Genomic DNA, 19752 nt, shown 5'->3' with positions numbered 1-19752 from the left:
AAGAAATACGTTTATGGTAAAATTTTGGAAAATGGGCGTGCCAGCGCCCACTTATGATCACATACATATATGTATCTCGGTAACCGTTCTACCAATTTGTACCAAACTGGGTATGGTTAGTGTGCTTGCCACATGAAAGCGAAATGTTGAAAATTATTGAAATCGGAATAAAATTGAGGCCGCTTATCATATAACGGCAAATTTCAGAAATGCTTGAAACTTCAATATTTCGAAATTGAAGGACGCCAATTTACTCAAAATTGATACACCGCGGCTTATATTTAATACTTGCGCCGGGTATTTAATGTTCGGCTTCGCCCGAACTTAGACTCTCTTACTTGTTAGTTTTCATTTAAATACAAATTCGCGCTGGAATATTGTTTCTAATGCATAACCGAAGATAATGCATTGTTTAAGATAAGTGTGCCACTTATTTTCAACCAAAAACACGTTTTTGTCGAGAAATAAAACAACTCATGGGATTTGCTCGTACCTAACGTTTGTACGATTGGTAGTAATCAGCCTTACTGAATCCACCACCACAAGTCAAAACCTGTCAAATGTGGTGCTCACGTTCACTAGACACCTGCTTTCAGCGCTCTTTCAACGTCATTGCAAAACTTTATAGCAATGCCTATTCTAATAAATAAGGCGTTCAAAAATATGCTACAAAAACTTTATTGTCTATAAAACTATAAACGCTTTTCAATTCAAAGCCTCGAAGTGTGAAGCATTTTTCGCCTTTTTGAATAAATTATACATTTTAAATCGAATTTCATTTAAAATCTTAAATTTTAAACTCCGTCCTTACTCACTTAAGTACTGTCAAGTTAATTACTGAAACATTTAATTTAAACTTTGGCAAACTCTTTAGCAGCTACTATTTACTTGAACTAAATTTATGTTGCACGTCTTCCAACTTGTGTTCGGTCATTAATTTTCATTTGTACGCCTGCCAAGTTTTGCGCCTACTAGCGCTTTAATAAGAGGGTGAGAGTGTTAGTGTCATGGAAAAAGTCATTCTACTCAAAAACTTTGCCGACACAAAAAAAAACAATCGAACTACTTGAGTTGTGAGAAATTGTTGAATTCGATGCATTTGACTTTAAAACCTGTAGGCATTTTAAACAAAATGATGCAAGTTAGGTTTTGTATGAAAATTTTAAAGTAGCGGTATTTTAAAAGTACAACCACGAATATCATCAATTCCTCTTAGAAGTCAAAAGTATCTACAATACGCTACGTTGAATTTCGATCACGGCAAATCTTTAAAAAAAAAAAACAGATTGGCTTAGGCTAGGAAGCCGCGTTCGAATTCATTCGTACTTCCAGTCAGAGGCAGACTTCCCATTACTAATGCGCTCTATGAGTGCCAAGAGTAGGTACATCCTTCTAACCGATTTTAATCCATATTGTTAGCATGATGTCTGCTGAAACATTTACTATCCCAGATGAAGCTGTGGAGCTCCGATATTTTAAACTCTCCCAAATCATTTAAAACCCGTGACCCCAAAGACGCCTTGTCTAGAGAGCTGAGTATTGACACACGAATTGAGGAATCGATTTCTCTTCTTCCTCATCCCGACAACTTCTGCAGAGCGGTATTGTATACGCCAACGATATTGCTATAATATGGCGTCAGTATGACTCTTATTTAGTCCTGGTCATAAGGAACTTGGGATCTCACAGTAGTTACGGCTGTAGTGTATTCTTAAATCCGCCTTTGTAGAAAAGAAATCAGTGGCAGTAGGGAGTTATCCGCTCGTCTAGCCATCCCATCGGCTACAGATTTCATTCCCTTCGATATATCTCTGTGCAGCAACTCAGCAGAGAGAAACCAACGCTACTTTGGACTATGTAGACATTTCAGAAGTAAAGCGACGTACGAAAACTTCACTCTATAAACAAGGACTGGGAACAAAAACTATGATCGATACTAAATGTCGTTCTCGTAGTTTTTTTTCCAAGAACGCTTAAAAACCTTAACCGAAATGAGAACAAAATCTTTAAGACTATTTAACAACAACAGAAATGCAAACAAAACTGTCCAGAATGTTATATAAGAACAAAACCCTGTGGAATTTTGTCAAAGAGAACAAAATGCGAACAATACCTTCGGGAACATTTCTGAGAGAACAAGAGTCTCCGGTACAAAGTACAAATCGTGAAAAAAATTCTGAGGAACTTTCCCTGTAAAAATCGTTTGGCAACTAAAGTCTCACGAACCTTCTGACAAAGAACGAAACGGGACGAAATCATCTTTGAACTTCTCGCGAAGAATGGGGCGAGCACAAAATTTGTCTCATAGCGTTTCATTAATTGGAAATGTTTGTTCAAAAAAGGACTGAATGATAATTATGAAAATTAAGTCAACGAAAGACTTAAGACACGAATATTTCTTGCACCGAAAATGAAAACTTGTACCATAAATGGACAGTTCACCCTAATGACAAACGACCTGGAGGTCGAAATGATCCAGCTTTCCTTTCATTTAGAATTATAAGGCATTGTTCTTACTGAAACGATTGTGCATCCCAACACGCAGACGTCCCTCTTATTCTTAACGTTGAGTTCTCAAAACTTTTCTTCTCGGTTTGTTCTGAACGTTCCCCAGAATTTCGTTCTTTTTAACACTTCTTTAAAACGTTGTCGATACTTTTTTTATCATTTTGTTCTCATTGAAAATGTTCCCGACAGTTTCGTTTTCATTCAAGAAGAACATCTTGAGAACATTCCCGAGAGTTTTGTTCGCATTATGTTCTTTTCTGGAGCGTTTCCGAACCTTTTGTTCTCATTTTGTTCCCATTCTAACTGCTCCCAATACTCTTGTTCCCATTTGTTTTTGTTTTGACATTACATTCTGTTTTCATGCAGAACTAAACCAAAACCGGAACCAGGCCTCGGTTCCCGTATATGAGCCACTCATCATGCCTGTGCTGGTATATGGCGCAGAAGCAGAAGGCTCTTAGAGCATTCCAGAGAAATATTTTTGGACAATTTACAGACCTTTACGCCGACGGCGACGGCGAGTACCGCAGACGATGAAGGGATGAGCTCTATGAGCTTTACAACGACATAGACATGGTGCAGCGAATTGAAATACAACGGCACCGCTGGCATGGCCATGTCGTTCGTATGGACATCGACCCTCCAGCTCTGAAAGTATTCAGCTCGTAACCCACTGACATTGGCATTTCCAATTGGCCGTAGTTGGCACTGGCGTACTTTGTTAAACTCGGGAAAAATTTCTTAGGCGGTTACAGCGCCAAATAAGAAGAAGACGAAGAGGTTGTTTTAACTCAAAGCTAGCTTCGAGGCTGAATCTCTTAGTGCTGACAATGTGACAGGTGGAAATACCTACAATCTTGCAGGTAACGGTCCTCAGTTATCAACAAGCTGGAAAACAAATATGTGTTTTGACCAACTACCGTTTTCACAGGACACTGGTCCTTGAGCACTCATGGCCAAGGTTACCCGAAATTGTGGAATTTCTCAAACATGCCTATTTTATGCTTTAAATTTTTGTTAAACTCGCTGGTTGCCTTTGATTGTCCCAATTCTTCCGTTTCGGAATGAAAATTTATCTGGACATTTCCTTCAGCAAAACTGCAAAATTATACCTTGATTTTTGAGCCCGATTGAAAAAGTACATAAAGCTGCCTGAGCATACATAAATACTAATTTAATCAGCAAAAATCGTACAAGAAGAATCCAAGTTCAGCAAATAAAACGGAGCTATATTTGTTGACCACATCAACAAAGATTCCACACAATTTCAAAACCACTACAATTGAAGAAGTGGCACTCAACATACGCCACAACAATGTGCAATACAACTTGGCAATTCCTCACGCCAACCGCCAACACAATCCAATCAAAATCAATTGCCCTGGCCGTAGTCAACGTAGTCGTCAACATCGTCGCCGCTTTCAAAGCGGTTGGTTGTTTAAAGCAGAGCAATCACGCTTTTGTTGATATTTGTTGAAGGCCTGTCGACTGTTGTTGTTGTTAGCGGTGTTTTTGCCATTATTTCTATGCGCTTGCACGCAAGTGATGGACTACGTTGTTTATTGTTGCAAGTACTAGCGCAACAACAACAACAACACTGTTGCTAAATATAATATTTGTTTCAGTTGGAAAATTTCGTGTTGTGGTTTTTTTCTGCTCTATTTGCTTGTTTACTCTTTTCCATTTCCATTCCAGTGTTTTTTTCTTGTACGTCTCTTTTTGTTCTACGAATTTCCTCCTTTACTTTGTTGTTACAATGCTTCGGTCATTGCACAGTTCGAGCAGTTTTTTGTACGAAATCAGCTGGCACTTGGCTAATGGATTCGTTTGTTTTCATTGGCATCAAATTGGCGGCGTTAATGGTTTGTACAATCACAAACAACAACAAAACAAACAATAGCGCAAGAAAACATCTTATTTACCCAATACCAGCACTTCTCGGATGTGATTTATTGAATAAATATTTATGCATTTGAGTTCGTTTTCACTTTCACTTAATGAGTTTTTAAAGAAAAAAAGTATTGTCGATATTCTTTGTTTTTGTTTTTAAGAACTTAGTGTATTTTTATCTAGAAGTTCTGAAATTTTACAACTTCCTTCAAGAAGATGAGCTGTCATGAATCAGTGAATGACGGGTTGAGCAGCTTGTAAATCCAAAAATAGATACTAGCGCGTGCAAGAAACAAGGCGCGACTATGTGGATGGCAATATATGTAGTCATTTGCAGCCTGAGTTTCTAGCCATATGTACTAATGTGGAGTGGAATCTGTGGAAACTGCGCAGCATATGAGTTCTTTATAATGGGCAGNTTTTTGAGCCATTAAACTTTTAAGAACTTAGTGTATTTTTATCTAGAAGTTCTGAAATTTTACAACTTCCTTCAAGAAGATTAGCTGTCATGAATGAGTGAATGACGGGTTGAGCAGCTTTTGGATCCAAAAATAGATACTAGCGCGTGCAAGAAAAAAGCCGCGACTATGTGGATGGCAATTTATGTAGTCATTTGTAGCCTGAGTTTCTAGCCATATGTACAAATGTAGTGGAATCTGTGGAAACTGCGCAGCATATGAGTTCTTTATAATGGGCAGAAAACTATACAGATTTATCCCTTCGCATTGGTAGATCATTCGTTCCTCTATGGTCATGCAAACTGCGACTTAGATCGTTCGAAGTTGCCGGGCAGATTTGGCCAAGTGTCAATAAGAAAGCATGTAATGCTCTTGTTTTTTTTGTTGTAGCGGCTATTAGCCTTTCCTAGGCCGGCTTTCCGCTCAATCGTCGTCGTCCAGCTCAAATAACGGGAGACCCAGGCAGTGTGCAACTCCGACTGGGTTAGTCCATAGGGACAGGGGTGTTAGTTGAGTTGGATTACGAAGAGGTGTCGCAAGTCGTGAAGTGACTCTCCGCATGCCGCGCACTCGTTATCATATCTGCATTTATCTTGCTCACCTAAGAATTCAGCCTGCTGCAGTAGCTAGTGCGAAGTCTGGCTGTGGTGGTGCGTGTCTCCCAAGGCAGACCAAGTTCTGTCTCGTCCACGTTAGGTTAGGCTGTGTTTCCAAAACGGCATTGACAGGTCGGCAGCCGGTGTAAGTCGATACTGACTCCCTGTGTATGCCTTTTATGGCCTGTCGGTTTGCTGTCGGGTCCAGTGGATTACGTGCCTAAGCGAAGGCTAGAGGCAGATGTCTGTTCGGATGCCAGCGACTATGACACCCTTGTAGGAATTGCTTTCAGAGCATCGTGTTGTGCTTCTTCACTGAGAGAATTTGAGCCTCGTCGTCAAGGTGGTGCTGTGTGGCGACATCAGAAACCATTCAGTTGCGGTTCGGGGTGCCGTATTGTGTCATGTCTGCAGCATCGTCCACTGCGTCCGGCGACCGTTTGTGCGCTACATAGTTTAAAACCTGCCGGTCAATTGCCTTGTATGTTGCCAGCAAAGTTTCTTTGTCCATGCCTCAGGTGCTGAGGGCTAGCGACTTGAGGACCTACTGCGGCTTTGTACTCTGTTGACAATTACGGTTGTATGCTGTGACAAGAAGATCAGACTGACGAAGGTAACTCAGAGGTTTGCCGAGGATTTCGTGGAGAGAGGGTTAGGCTCCTTACAGTGAAGAAGCGAGAAAGTTCGGAGGGGTAACCATTTACTTTCGTGCACAAATCATTAATTCCATTACCGGACACCATTATCAAGCATTCGTCAGCAAAGGAGACAATGGAGACTCCCTCTGCTGGTTGAGTGAGCCTCGATATGTAATAAATAAATAGCAGCGGGGACAGGACCTTGTGGAACACCCGGTTTAATTTTCCTCGGTTTGCTGGTTTTGTCTCTGAAGGTTACTGACGAATGTCGGCCACTCAGATAATCCTCCAATTACCGTTGGAGTTCATGTAGGAGAGAGAAAGCCTCAATATCTTCAACGCTACTAGGACTGTTCTCGCACAGGGGCGGTTTCGGTTCAGCCCACGAACTATCTGGGGATGTGCTGTGCACTTCATGGAACCCATGCTGACGCCTGGGGTCAGGTGGTACGTGTAGTGCAGGAGTAGCAAGGCTTTAAATGTCTTCGCTACCGGGTAATGGAAGGTTATAGGGCCAGTTTCCCTGGTTTAGGCGGTAGGACCACTCTCCCCGTTTTCCAGATATCTGGAACGATGAGAGTGGCCTTGGATAAATTTAGGACCTAGGTGTGATAGGGTCTACTCCCGCAGGACCCAATTTTTTTTTATTTCAGAGTGATATCGTGCCGGGCAGCTAATATATAAACGTTACATATTTCGAGCTCGGCTATCACCCAACCGTAAAGAAATAGTGAACTCTGGTGTGCCGTGGAGACTCTGGCGTGCCGTGGAGGCGGTCCGTTTTATACCACATGGGGTCACGAATGACGTTAGCTCTTAAATCCGAGCAGGTGTCGAGGTGGCTCCACCCGTTGCAAGTGTTTCACCTGGCTGAGGTGCAGTTTGGGTGTAGACGTGTCTGGCATACGCAGCAGGTTGGTAGTTTCTGGCCCAACTTTATGCCAGCCCTGGTCAGAAAAATTCGGATCAGATGTTGCCCCACGGACAAACAACGTTTGAGAGATTTCGCCGACCTAAACAGGGTTAAATCGCCGAAACAACATTCCTTGGTCGGGTGTAAGGCTTGTCCTCCTTCGAAAAATAGTTTTGCTCAGAGTTAGGTTGTCAAAATTCGTATGGCAATGCACGAAAAATCCCGAACGTTCTGGACCTGCAAATTAGCTGATTGTACCCGAGAAAGGCCCAGGCAGCCTGTCGACTAACAAGATAATGACCAAATTACTATCTCCAGACGCCGTCTTGAGAGAAAAAAAATTTTGTCTACAACAATCAACACCGCTCAAGCAACAGCAAATTTCGAAGCCTTATAAAAAAGCAATATTTTGCGGCATCGAGTAATTTTTTTTTAATTATTAAGATTGATTCCAGTTGAAGTATAAAAGTTGAAAAAAAGTGTTACGCAAAATTTTTTGTTAAATCGAATACTATTGCCGCAGACTTACTCACATCAATTGCATCACAAATTAACAATGTTTTACGACAAGTGCATAATAATTTACATTGCAATTTTGCTGCTGACATCAACAACCATCATTTTTTGTCACCCCATTCACACTCTAGTTGTACAACTACAAATATTCCCATCAGTTTCGTTATCACTCAGCTATTTGCGGTTTGCGTATATTTTCGATGCACATGCAACACGCCACATATTGTTGCATAGCATTTATTGATTTTGCTGATGCAATGTTGCATTTAATTAGCCGTTTGGTAGATGGCCTTTCACCACCCCTCTCTCGAAGGCAATCACGTGCAGTGGAATTTGTTTTTATATGTATGTATATGCCACTTACCAAACACTCTGCAACACAGCAAAACACATGGCCACAACGTGCAACAGCAACGCAATAATTTCTTTTCATTTCATTTTATGCAAAACGTACGAATTGCAATAGGAGTAAAAATATTTTTGCAATAGCCTGCAATGCTATTGACTGTAACCGTTATACGGCATTTTGTTTTTGCGGTTGTTGTTGTTATTGCTTTGATGACATTGTATTGTTTTTACTGTTGTTCGGTTAGCGCTTGATTGGCACTTATGTACATGTCGGCTCTCAACATCGAAAGCGCATCCTGCCACTGCCGCTTGCCTCGTGCGAGTGTTTGTTGTTGTTGCGCGCAGCATTTGTCGTGACTGCGGTTGCATGGTGCAGCAGCAACAACAATAGCTATTACCCGCAAAAAGCGCGTCGTAATAGGATTTTCGTTTGCCATTTAATGCCCCAATATTCAAACAAAGTGGTAACTTAATGTGACACCAGTACCGCAATGCAACATTTCTAATATTTCTTTTTCGAATCTTCGCAATTTTGGTATTTCTCGGAAATGTCGCTAAATTTTGTGCTACAATTTAGTACCGTTGAAATGTTCAAATTGTAACAAATTGAATGTATTCGAGCGGCAATTCAAAGCAATTTTTGGCAATATTGTCGAGGGAAAATTGTATATATGTATTGCAACAGCAACAACTACAGCAGCTGCAATATATACTAGTACGCCAATCTGCATGTTATACTAACTTAGATATAACTTTAAACAGACCTAAATGTAGCAACAACAATAGCAATTTCTTGGTATGGCAATCATATAAATTGCATTTAACGCAAATAGTGGTAACAAATTTTTGAGATTCACATGTTCATATCCTTAAGTCAGGAATGGACAGTTCGTGAAATTAGATTGCTATTTTCGTCTTCGGAATTACATTTAAATTATGTATTTGTATTGAAATTGCTAACTAAACTTAGGCTTTGCCTGCAGATTAACGTTGAAATTCATTCGAGAATTTGTCTCATGACGAGATATTCAATTTTAACAAAACAGAATGTGGGTTGAAGATTCGAGGGGATCAGATTAAAAGTTCAATGTAAAAAGGCAAAAAACATTTTAGTAAGCTATAGCTATATGACGATTTTTAAGAAATGTTCATTGATTCATGATTTTTTAGAATGCAACGCGAACTCTTAGCCACTTGAAACTTGCACTTTATTATACCAAAATTTAATCATCTACAAAACTGCATACCCAAAATATTTATAAATAACAAAAAATTAAATTTTCTTGACATTTTTTTTATAACATTTAAATTTTTTTTAATTGTTTTCGTTTAGGGAGAACCCTACAATTGTTTTCAGCTAGTTTTTATTATGTAACAGAATTGAGTCTCTTCAAAAATGCTACTTTTTCTGAACTTTGCGCTTAAAAAAATTAATACAAAGAAATCAAAATTCAAAAATTGGGCTCAACATTTTCCATCGCTAATTTTGATCGCCAAAAATCTCCAAAAGAATAGCAAGCGCCCCTAACTCTACTGGTAGATTAGGCTCTTCTTAGTCTTAGCGACATAAATTTGGCGTATTTTAAAAATGTTGTAATTTACAGTGTGCATTAGGGCTATGCATTTCTTGGCTTTTTACTCCAATTTACTGAAAACATAAACCACTTTCAACCACATAATATGCTCTAGGAACATTTGTGCATAAAATATAAAATAATATAAACATACATCTTTTTGGCTGTTTTAATGCATACAATTTTCGTAATGTCCTTGGCTAAAAGTTTCTATCATTTCATATCCCCAATTTTGATTCTCGTAATAACTACAAACAACCGCACCCGTCTAGGGAGTCACAAACTCCAAATTTTGTTCAATTTCTTTAAATTTACTTACAATACACGAAATTCAATTTAACAGCATTCAAACCAAGTTATTTACCTAAGAACTTCCCTTTTGTGGTATCCCTAAGTGTGCAAATGCGCTTGACACCATCGCACGGTCGCGTAGCAACACTTTAAAGTTCAAGCATGGAAGTACTACCAAAAGCAAGCTAAGATGCCACCCAAGTGGCAGCAAGCTCCGCAATGTGCCACCTAAACACACTTGGCAAGGAAAATACTTACTTGAGAATATGTGGAAATTCATAGAAAGCACATAGCACATACTATTTATGTATACGAAGGAAAGTGTTGAGGGCAAATAGAAATATGTGTGTGTGTGTGTGTTTACGCACATTTAGCAGTGCATTGTGAATTATTTGCATTTTGGCTATTCACGCTAATAGTGATTGAGTGCCAAATAAGTGCGTTTAGTGATGTAATAGTAGATGTATGTAGGTATGTATTTTCATAAGGAAAATGTCTGTGAAAACTTGGATTGTTTCTACGCTACAAAGTACTGGTTATAGTAGTACTACTTACCACTAGAAAAGAAAAGAAAAGAAAAGAAAAGAAAAGAAAAGAAAAGAAAAGAAAAGAAAAGAAAAGAAAAGAAAAATAAAACAAGTAAAAAGTCTATATTCGGGTGGAGCCGAACATTAAATACCCGGCGCAGGTATTAAATATAGTTTTTCACCTTCGATAATATGTCCAGTTATACTTCATGAGATAAACTTATATAATTAGATGTGAGCGGTATCACACCCACTTTCAAAAATTCTATAACAATGTTACTTCTTTACAAGGGAATGTTGTTAGCTTAGACATCTGAAACTCTCCTGACAACCTCTCAAAAAATTCGTTATGTCCATTAACCGGACACTCGTGGCAGAGTCTAATTATTTATTGCGTTTTCAAAAATCTTTGAAACCAAAGAAGCCAGATGAAATTCAAGCATAGCCATTTCGGCATATTCGACTTGAAAGCTCAGAAAAATCTAAGTCAGTCAGTAATTGAATAAAATTGAAGTCATTTATTCATTTAAGGCTAAGTCATTTTTACTAGTAGGATATACTATTGTATATATGAGTGTATGTAATTGTATGTAATTGTAATACTTATACAACTGGAATTATATGTGTATACGACTTTCTCAGTATTTACTTACGAGTACCATTTCAGCATTAAATTCCACACTCAGCTAGTATGTAAATGTGTTTGGTTAAATTGATACGAAAATGCGTGGCACTGGCTCCGACATCGGCGTCATTGGCCCACACATGCACACATATGTATGCGACCTGCAAACACTTTAAGCTATTTGTTTATATAAAGTATGCATTCACGTATAATATATAAACATACTTACTATGTGGATATACATATGTATGGAAGTAAATTTGAAAACGCACGCATAGAAATGTGTGTGTCTAAAATACTTCAGCACAAGTTTATCGAACTGCTAACGACCACCACAAATAAATAAAGCTTTGGGCAAACAAACAGGTTTTTTGGAAAGTTAATCTTTCAACAGCGAGGTAGGGGCGCACCAACACCAACAACTAAACACATATGTATGTATGTAGGTATGCGCACCCCTGAAGGATTGAGGTTAATTCAAATGCTTTGACTTTAGCATTCGCTCTTTGCATGCATCATTGCTACTGTGTGCTTTTAGGCGCCCCTACCATTCAACTAAATGAGGTTAGGCAAGCAATGAATTTGCAAATAAATCAAAGTGCAATAAATTTGCAAATAAATTTCTCAAGCCAAAATCCAGCAACACGCGGTGCCTTCTGTGGACCCTTCTTGCACTCAAAATCGTTTTAAAAGCATTAAAAATTATGTGAATCACCTAAAAGTATGCATCGATGGATTAAAATTCCCTAAAGGCAAGCTAAAATTCCACTTAAACGCTTTGCAAAACAATGCGTGCAATCAGTTTTCATAGAAAAGAAAGCGAGTATAGTAATATTTCCTTCATGAATCTATTTTAAATATATGTATGTGTATATTTCCAGCAATCGATGTGCTTGTCAGCGTCAGTGTTCTTCCACGTACTGCATATATATAGGCGCACATAGTAACTAGTTATGTTTAGTTCGCTGCACTGAGGCATTTTAATTAACTAAATGAATTGCTTTGCCGGGAGCATGCCTGCGTGCGGGATGCACCAAATGATTTTCAACGTGCGAAAAACGTCAGAAAATTTTTAAAGCAAATATACAGTGATGTGCATATGTATGTTTTTATTGTGGTAAAAACATATTTACATACTATGTGCAAGTTGTTTGCGAAGCTTATTTTTTATGACTTTTGCAAGTACATGTGTAAATGTATTTGAACGCCTGCCGTCATGCATTCACACACACAAATACATGTAGTCTGCTTTCGGGCACATTTACTATAATATACACTTACATATGCATGTACCCTGCAGAAAAAAATTAAAAATTGATAAAAAAATAACCCACTAGTAGTTAGCTTTTTTTGCGGGATTTCTATAAAATATATAACTTGTAGTTANGAAAATTAAAAATTGATAAAAAAATAACCCACTAGTAGTTAGCTTTTTTTACGGGATTCCTATAAAATATATAACTTGTAGTTAGGTACAAAAAGCTAACTTGAAACTAGTTCAAATGTAATGCAGGAGTAATGCAGACGCAATCGGGAGATTGTTTTCCTTAAGCAAATTTCTGTTCGAGTACACATTCTTGCAGCACTTCACTAATCCTTTTTCGAAATTGAGGACAAAAAAAAGGAAGGTTGAAATTTGATATTATCATTTTGATGTTATGTCTTACGGAGTACGAATATGGGACCACCTGCAGCAGAATTTGTAAACAAATATGAAATGTAATAAAACAAGGTAATAAATAAAAAAGTAAACAAAAAAAATATGTTTTTTCTCATTTTTGTTCACAAGTAGTTAGTTGCAAGTTAGTTGACATCAAATTCACTAACTATTTCGCGGCCATCGCCACAGAAATATAGTTAGCTTTCCTGTTCCTTACTAATCACCTTAAAGTTAACTTATAGTTTGATACATTTCGCGCAGGGTATGTATGTATATTCATTCATTTCCCACAAATTGAGAGATTTTCATTTACGCAAATATAAAAGAATATGAAAAACCTACTTGTAAGTAAATATTTGTACAAATAAAGCATAGCCATAAATTAATTGGATTTTTCANTTACGCAAATATAAAAGAATATGAAAAACCTACTTGTACGTAAATATTTGTACAAATAAAGCATAGCCATAAATTAATTGGATTTTTCAACTGAACTGAACGTGCAATTCATTTTAGTATCATTTAGCTTTGTCTTTCCTTTTCGCACTGAATTTTGTTATCTCGCTGCTGAGTTGGTTGTTATTTATAAAAAAAAAAAACTAAATAAATTATGTAAATTGGAGAGGCACTTGCTGGCATAGAGCAGTAGAATCATACAATATTTGTCCAAGTACTACATAGCGTACACTTACGTATTCATTCAAAAAAATTATACATTTTTTGGTAGCGTACAAAGCTCTTAAATTAAAGTACAAGTGGTTTATACTTGCATTTTATTGAAATTTATTAGAAAAGTGCGTTGCGTGAATTTTGAAATGTTCCTAAATGATTGGTCTACAGCTTAAGTGGTCAAAGTATCATTTATTTGTAGCATACTTTTTAATGTCCTGCTGAATGAGGAGTAAAGAATGGTTGATTGGGCTTAAATTGCAGAAAATATTCGACTCTCTCCAGAGCTTGAAAGTAAACACGGGACATATATTTTTGGTAATTTGGCGAGTTAAGAACTGAATATAAATTTTTAGTTAGTCAAATCTGAGCACAAATTTNAGACATATATTTTTGGTAATTTGGCGCGTTAAGAACTGAATATAAATTTTTAGTTAGTCAAATCTGAGCACAAATTTTTGCTTACTTAAAAAGTGGACCTACATTTTTGCTCATTTACAGTACAAGCGGTGATAAAATTTTTGAACATGAACAAATTTTTAATAAATTTTTGCTCATTAGAAAGTTGGACTAACTTTTTTGGAAACTTAAACTGAGCGTAAGCTTTTGGTAACTTAATTTTGCTTACTTAAAAAGTGTTCATATATTGTTTCTAATTTATAAGTAGGACATAAATTTTTAAACATTAAAAATTTTAAATAAAAACACTTTCAAAAGCTGCGTATACATTTTTGGTAACTTAAAACTGCGCACAAATTTTGGATTATTTTAAAAATATGCATAAAATTTTGGGTAATCTAAAAGAATGACATATATATATATATTTTTTAATTTTTATAACAATCTTTTGAACATTTGAAAGCTGGACATAATTTTTTGCGACTTAAAAGTAGACATACATTTTTCCATTCAAAACTGAGCAAACATTTTTGATTAGTTAAAAACTGGATAGAAATTTCCGGTCTTTTATAAATAGGACATAAATTTTTGGTCATAAAATTTTTTAAATAAATTTTTTATTATTTGAAAATTTTAGCGCATTAAAACCAGTCGTACTTAATTCTGACAAAATTTTGCTTACTTAGATTTTTTGCACATTTATAAGCAAGCTATTAACTTTTTATCATAAAAACAATTTAGGTAAACTTTTGAACATTTGAAAGTTGGACAACATTTTTTGACGACTTAAAACCAGAAATTAACTTTTTTCCATTTAAAACTGGCCAACAATTTTTACTTAATTAAAAACCGGATAGAAAGTTTTGGTCTTTCATTAGCACGACATAGATTTTCGGACATACAAATTTTTAAATAAGTTTTTGATTATTTGAAACTTCTGCGCCTTAAAACTAGACATACATTTTTCGTCATTCTGGCCATTAAATTTCGTTTACTTAGAAAGTGTGGTCATTTATAAGCAAGACGTAAATTTTTTATCATAAAAACAATTTAAATAAAATTTTGAACATTTAAAAGGTGGACATAATTTTTTGACGACTTAAAGCTAGACGTGCATTTTTTCCAATTAAAACTGACCAAAAATATTTGCTTAGTTAAAAACTGGATAGAAATTTTTGGTATTTTCTAAGAAAGACATAAACTTTTGGTTATAAAACTTTTTTAAAAAAATTTTTGATTATTTGAAACTCTGGTTCCCTTAAAACTGCGCATACATTTTTCGTCATTTAATTCTGGCGACAAAATTCTGCTTACTTAGAAAGTGTACATACATACACACATTTTTGCTCGTTTACAAGCAAGACATAAATTTTTTATCATAAAAACAATTTTTATAAACTTTTGAACATATGAAAGGTGGACATAATTTTTTGGCAACTTTAAACTAAACATAAATTGTTTCCGCATTTAAAACTGGGTAAAAATTTTTGCTTAGTTAAAACCTGGATGGAAATTTTTGGTCTTTATATGCAGGAATTTTGGTCATACAAATTTTTTAAACAAATTTCGATTATTTGAAATTTTTGGCGCCTTAAAGTTGGACATACAGTTTTGTAATTTAATTCTGGTAAACAAATTTTTAGAAAGTATACATTGCTCATTTATAAGCAGGACATAGGTTCTCAAACATCACAAATTTTAAATAATTAATTTTTTCATCATTTAAAATCTGCGTATACATTTTTGGACATTTAAGAGCTGTGCATAATTTTTTTGGTGGCTTAAAACTGGACATAAATTCTTGATTATGCTGGCTACAAATTTGTACTTATTTAAAAATTGGACATAAAATTTTGGTAACTTATAAGCGAGACAGAAGTTTATGACCATGAAAAAATTAAAACAAAACATTTGAACTAGAACATTTGAAAACTAGAAAAAAATCTTTGGCGCCTTAAAACATAAATTTTTGGTTATAAAAAAATTTTATATATAATTTTTTCAAATTTCTAAGAGCTATACATAATTCTTTAGTAATTTAAAATGTGGCGCCTCAATAAACGTCTATCTTCCTAACAGATTATTACATCACATTTTCGAGCGTGGAAATTGTATACCTGTCATGAAAATTTTCAATGCAGAATGCCCATCACTTGTTCAGCCTGTAAAAAAATTTGCAATAACTTTAAACTTTGTTGTACAATTTAAGTATTTAATCGNTGAGCGTGGAAATTGTATACCTGTCATGAAAATTTTCAATGCAGAATGCCCATCACTTGTTCAGCCTGTAACAAAATTTGCAATAACTTTAAACTTTGTTGTACAATTTAAGTATTTAATCGCCTTAAGTTATGCTACATTGCCTCGTACATGTATTGACAATATTGAATTTTCAATTTTATATTTCGTTTCCAGGTCAACTCGGCAATGTTATGTCGCGCCAACACACCTACTTGCCACACGGTACGTGTGTACTTTAATTGAAGACAACAACAAAAGCTTTTAATAGCATCTATCGTCGCATAATTTATTACAACGTAAAATTATTAAAACTAACTGACAGCTGTCAGCTGCACATCCACGTCAAATCAGCCAAGCACGAACCCCTTCCAATATTCAATACCTCAAAAATGTGGCGACCACCGTCGAATGGGGTTACATTGATCATCTTCAGCGGCATTTTACTGGTTTTCAATTTCATACAAACTGCAGGTGAGGCCACAGCGCGTATGGCAGCAGATGTCAGTGAGAAAAGTGAAAAAGATACAACGGAAATAGCCGTCACGATGAGGTCAACCACTGTCAGCGCAACGCGCGTGGTAAGTGCAACAGTTGCAGCTAACAAAAGTGACACGACAAAAAGTCCGAAGCATAACTCACAACAGGTGTGGTCGAGCTTGCGACCCGCCGAGACCACGCCAAACAGTACGCGCACGATCGGCACACAAGCCCGGATGAATAGAACATATACGCTACCACGCGGGTTTCAACGCGCCGGGCACAGACGTACCTTTTACGAGCACTGCATGGATCACCGCAACTCATTTGCCGATCTTGCCACACTAGTGCTCTATTCGCTCGTTTGTCTTGTGGGGCTATTCGGTAATACGCTCGTCATTTATGTGGTGCTACGCTTTTCAAAGATGCAAACGGTCACCAATATTTATATACTTAATCTCGCCATCGCCGATGAGTGCTTTCTCATCGGCATACCATTTCTGCTCTACACTATGCGCATTTGTAGTTGGCGCTTTGGCGATTTCATGTGCAAGGCCTACATGGTGAGCACCTCGATCACACAATTCACTTCATCTATTTTCCTACTTATCATGTCCGCCGATCGCTATCTGGCGGTTTGTCATCCGATAGCCTCGCCTAAGTATCGCACGCAGCGTATAGCCAAAATCGTGTCGGCCATTGCGTGGCTAACCTCAGTTGTGCTTATGTTACCCGTCATACTCTATGCCAGCACAGTGATCCAAGAAGATGGCGTTAATCTTTCTTGCAACATAGAATGGCCTGAAACATATAAGAAGCACTCGGCCACCACTTTCACGCTGTACACATTCTTCTTGGGCTTCGCCACGCCACTCTGCTTTATACTCTGCTTCTACTATCTGGTCATACGAAAGCTACACGCCGTCGGCTCTAAACACAAATCGAAGGAGAAGAAGCGCTCGCATCGCAAAGTTACGCGGCTCGTACTCACCGTCATTACCGTCTATATACTCTGTTGGCTGCCGTATTGGATCTCGCAAGTGACGCTCATCAATTCTAATCCCATGCAAAATCAGCTTTCGCGCCTTGAGATACTCATTTTCCTGCTACTCTTCTGTCTTGTCTACTCCAATTCGGCTATGAATCCTATACTCTATGCATTTCTGAGCGACAACTTTCGCAAGAGCTTTTTCAAAGCTTTCACCTGCATCACTAAAAACGAAGTTAATGCGCAATTGCAAGCTGAACCGAGCCTGCTCACAAAGCAGGGCAATGGTAAGCGTCGGCAGAAGCGTCAGAGTAATGCAAAACTAAACGAGCCAAATTTAGTGGCCGCAACTAGTGCCAACAATAATTCTTCGGTAACGACTTCTTCGACAACCACAGCGCCTGTGGGCGGTGATAAGGTGACACCAGTATTATTGGCGACAACAACGGTCTCAACAGATGGCAGTGCGTCAACGGTGCAACCAAATGGGCGACCACCGGTGAGGTCGGACGCTTTTGAAGGCGAAGATATGATACTCGTAATGGAACATGAGCGGCCGATGTGCGCGCTTCTGGAGCGAGAGAATGTTGTTGGCAATGTGCTGCAAACGGATTTGTAAATTTGCTGAACGTCACATATTTTTAGGTGTTTTGTACTGATTTAAAAAAAAAACACATTTTAATTAAATAAGTTAGAAAGAAAAATATAAATTTAGATACATAAATAAGTTTAAACGTGAAAATAGAATACTACTTGTATAAACCCGGAATTGTTTTCTTTACAATTCTTTTAATTATGTTTTCCGTTTCGTGCCATTTCTGGTAACCAATAATTTTACTAAGGCCATACCATAAGAAGGCCTCAAAAGTCGCTAAAATTGTCATGTAGTCTCTCTCCTAAGCCCACACAACTAAATTCTCTACATGTAAAGACTGAATAAAAAATTATGATGTAAGTAAACTTAGTCCATACCCTGTACCCTAAAGTATGCAATGCAACATTACCGACCGAATTATACAGAAGCAGCAGTGGTATTCTAAAACTCGCTTAGATAAATTTTATAATACCAAAATATGCAGCATTGTAAGTGGTACAATATAAAATCGGATAAAACTGGGAAAGATAATGCTTCTTTGGAAACTTTGCATGTCTTTAGGCACACTCATTACTAATTTTGAAGAATTTCAGCGATCGCAGTTTACCGGACAATTCTGGCAAATGTCTTTCAACTAACTACAGTGTTTCTTAAGACAAGCTTCAATTCAATTATAAAAAGAAGAAGAAGAAATAAATAATATATAAAAAAAATCTCAAAATTATACTAAAATAAAAGAAAATATTTTTATTTTTAAAACAATGAAATGTAAAAGAAAACGAAAATTAAAAAAACATTAAATTGAGAAACTAAACTACATTAAAAAAGAAAATAAATAAAAGAAAGCAAAATATACAATAGTTGCAATGGCTATTCGAGGGATCTGAGTTTCGAATCCGCGGGCAGCGGATTTTTTTTTTTTGTTGTTATACATTTTTATTATTAATTTTTTTATTTTTTAATTAACTTTTTTTAATTATACGTTTATATTTCTTCAAAAAGAAAAGTTTATATTATTAAAATATCATGTAATTTTAACAAACTTATTTTATGAATTTTTTATTTTAAATTTATTTTATTTTATTTTTTTTCTGCTTTTTTGATTTGGTTGTTTTACAAAAAAAAAATTATTTGCGTTTTATTTATAGGAACCTCTTTTATGTATTTTTTCTCTTTCAACTTTTAGATTTTATTGTTTCACAAACAAAATTTATTTCATTAACTTGTCAGAAACTCTCTTTATTTTTTCTCTGATTCTTACCTAAAAATCTGGAACTTTTCTCCGTAAAACAATAAAATCTAGAAATTAATGGAAAATTACAAAATAAAAAACAAAGAAAAAAATAAAGACGATTTAATGAAATTAATTTTTTTTTAATAAGAAAATTAAAGAAGAAAAAAATAATATAATAGGTTTCTAAAAAATAAGTAAAAATAAAATTTGCTTTTTAAAACAATAAAATCCAAAAATCATAAAATTATTATTATTAAAATTAAAAAAGCAAAAATACATAATATAACTTTCTAGATATGAAAAGCAATAAAACCGTAAAATTAAAAAAAAAATATATAGTAAAAAATTCATTTAAAAAATAAAATTTATCAAAAAAAAAGAAAATAATTTTTCTGCCCGAGAATTTGAACCTCGGATCTCGCGAATAGCCCACCAGTGCTTTGCTCACACGGCCATTCCAACTCTCTGCAAGGGAGCTTTTCTTGTAAGACTTTGGTGTCAAAATAAATAAAATCTTTCAAACTATCTTGCCTACTATCTTTAAATTGTCTAACAAAAGATTTGCAACATACTGTAGCAACTATTTTCTTATTTGCAAAGCGCAC

The 19752-nt window shown here is 36.1% G+C and overlaps 1 protein-coding gene across 2 annotated transcripts in view; it reads left to right on the top strand.

Annotated features, from left to right (window-relative positions):
- The window catches only part of LOC108364105 (somatostatin receptor type 2-like), a 44463-nt gene extending 26494 nt beyond the window's left edge, over positions 1-17969 (top strand). For both annotated transcript variants that reach the window (XM_017617673.1, XM_017617672.1), the window contains exon 2: positions 16028-17969. In XM_017617673.1, the coding sequence (XP_017473162.1) occupies positions 16243-17937 (1695 nt within the window). In that variant the 5' untranslated portion in view covers positions 16028-16242 and the 3' untranslated portion in view covers positions 17938-17969. The remainder of the gene's footprint in view (positions 1-16027) is intronic.
- Positions 17970-19752: the final 1783 nt, after the last annotated feature.

The sequence above is a fragment of the Rhagoletis zephyria genome, unplaced genomic scaffold (genome assembly GCF_001687245.7).
Source record: "Rhagoletis zephyria isolate East Lansing unplaced genomic scaffold, Rhagoletis_zephyria_1.1 Rzeph_scaffold_01462, whole genome shotgun sequence".
Lineage (NCBI taxonomy): Eukaryota > Metazoa > Arthropoda > Insecta > Diptera > Tephritidae > Rhagoletis > Rhagoletis zephyria.
The sequence above is the reverse complement of the archived record's forward strand: the minus strand, read 5'-3'. Positions and strand labels throughout refer to the sequence as shown.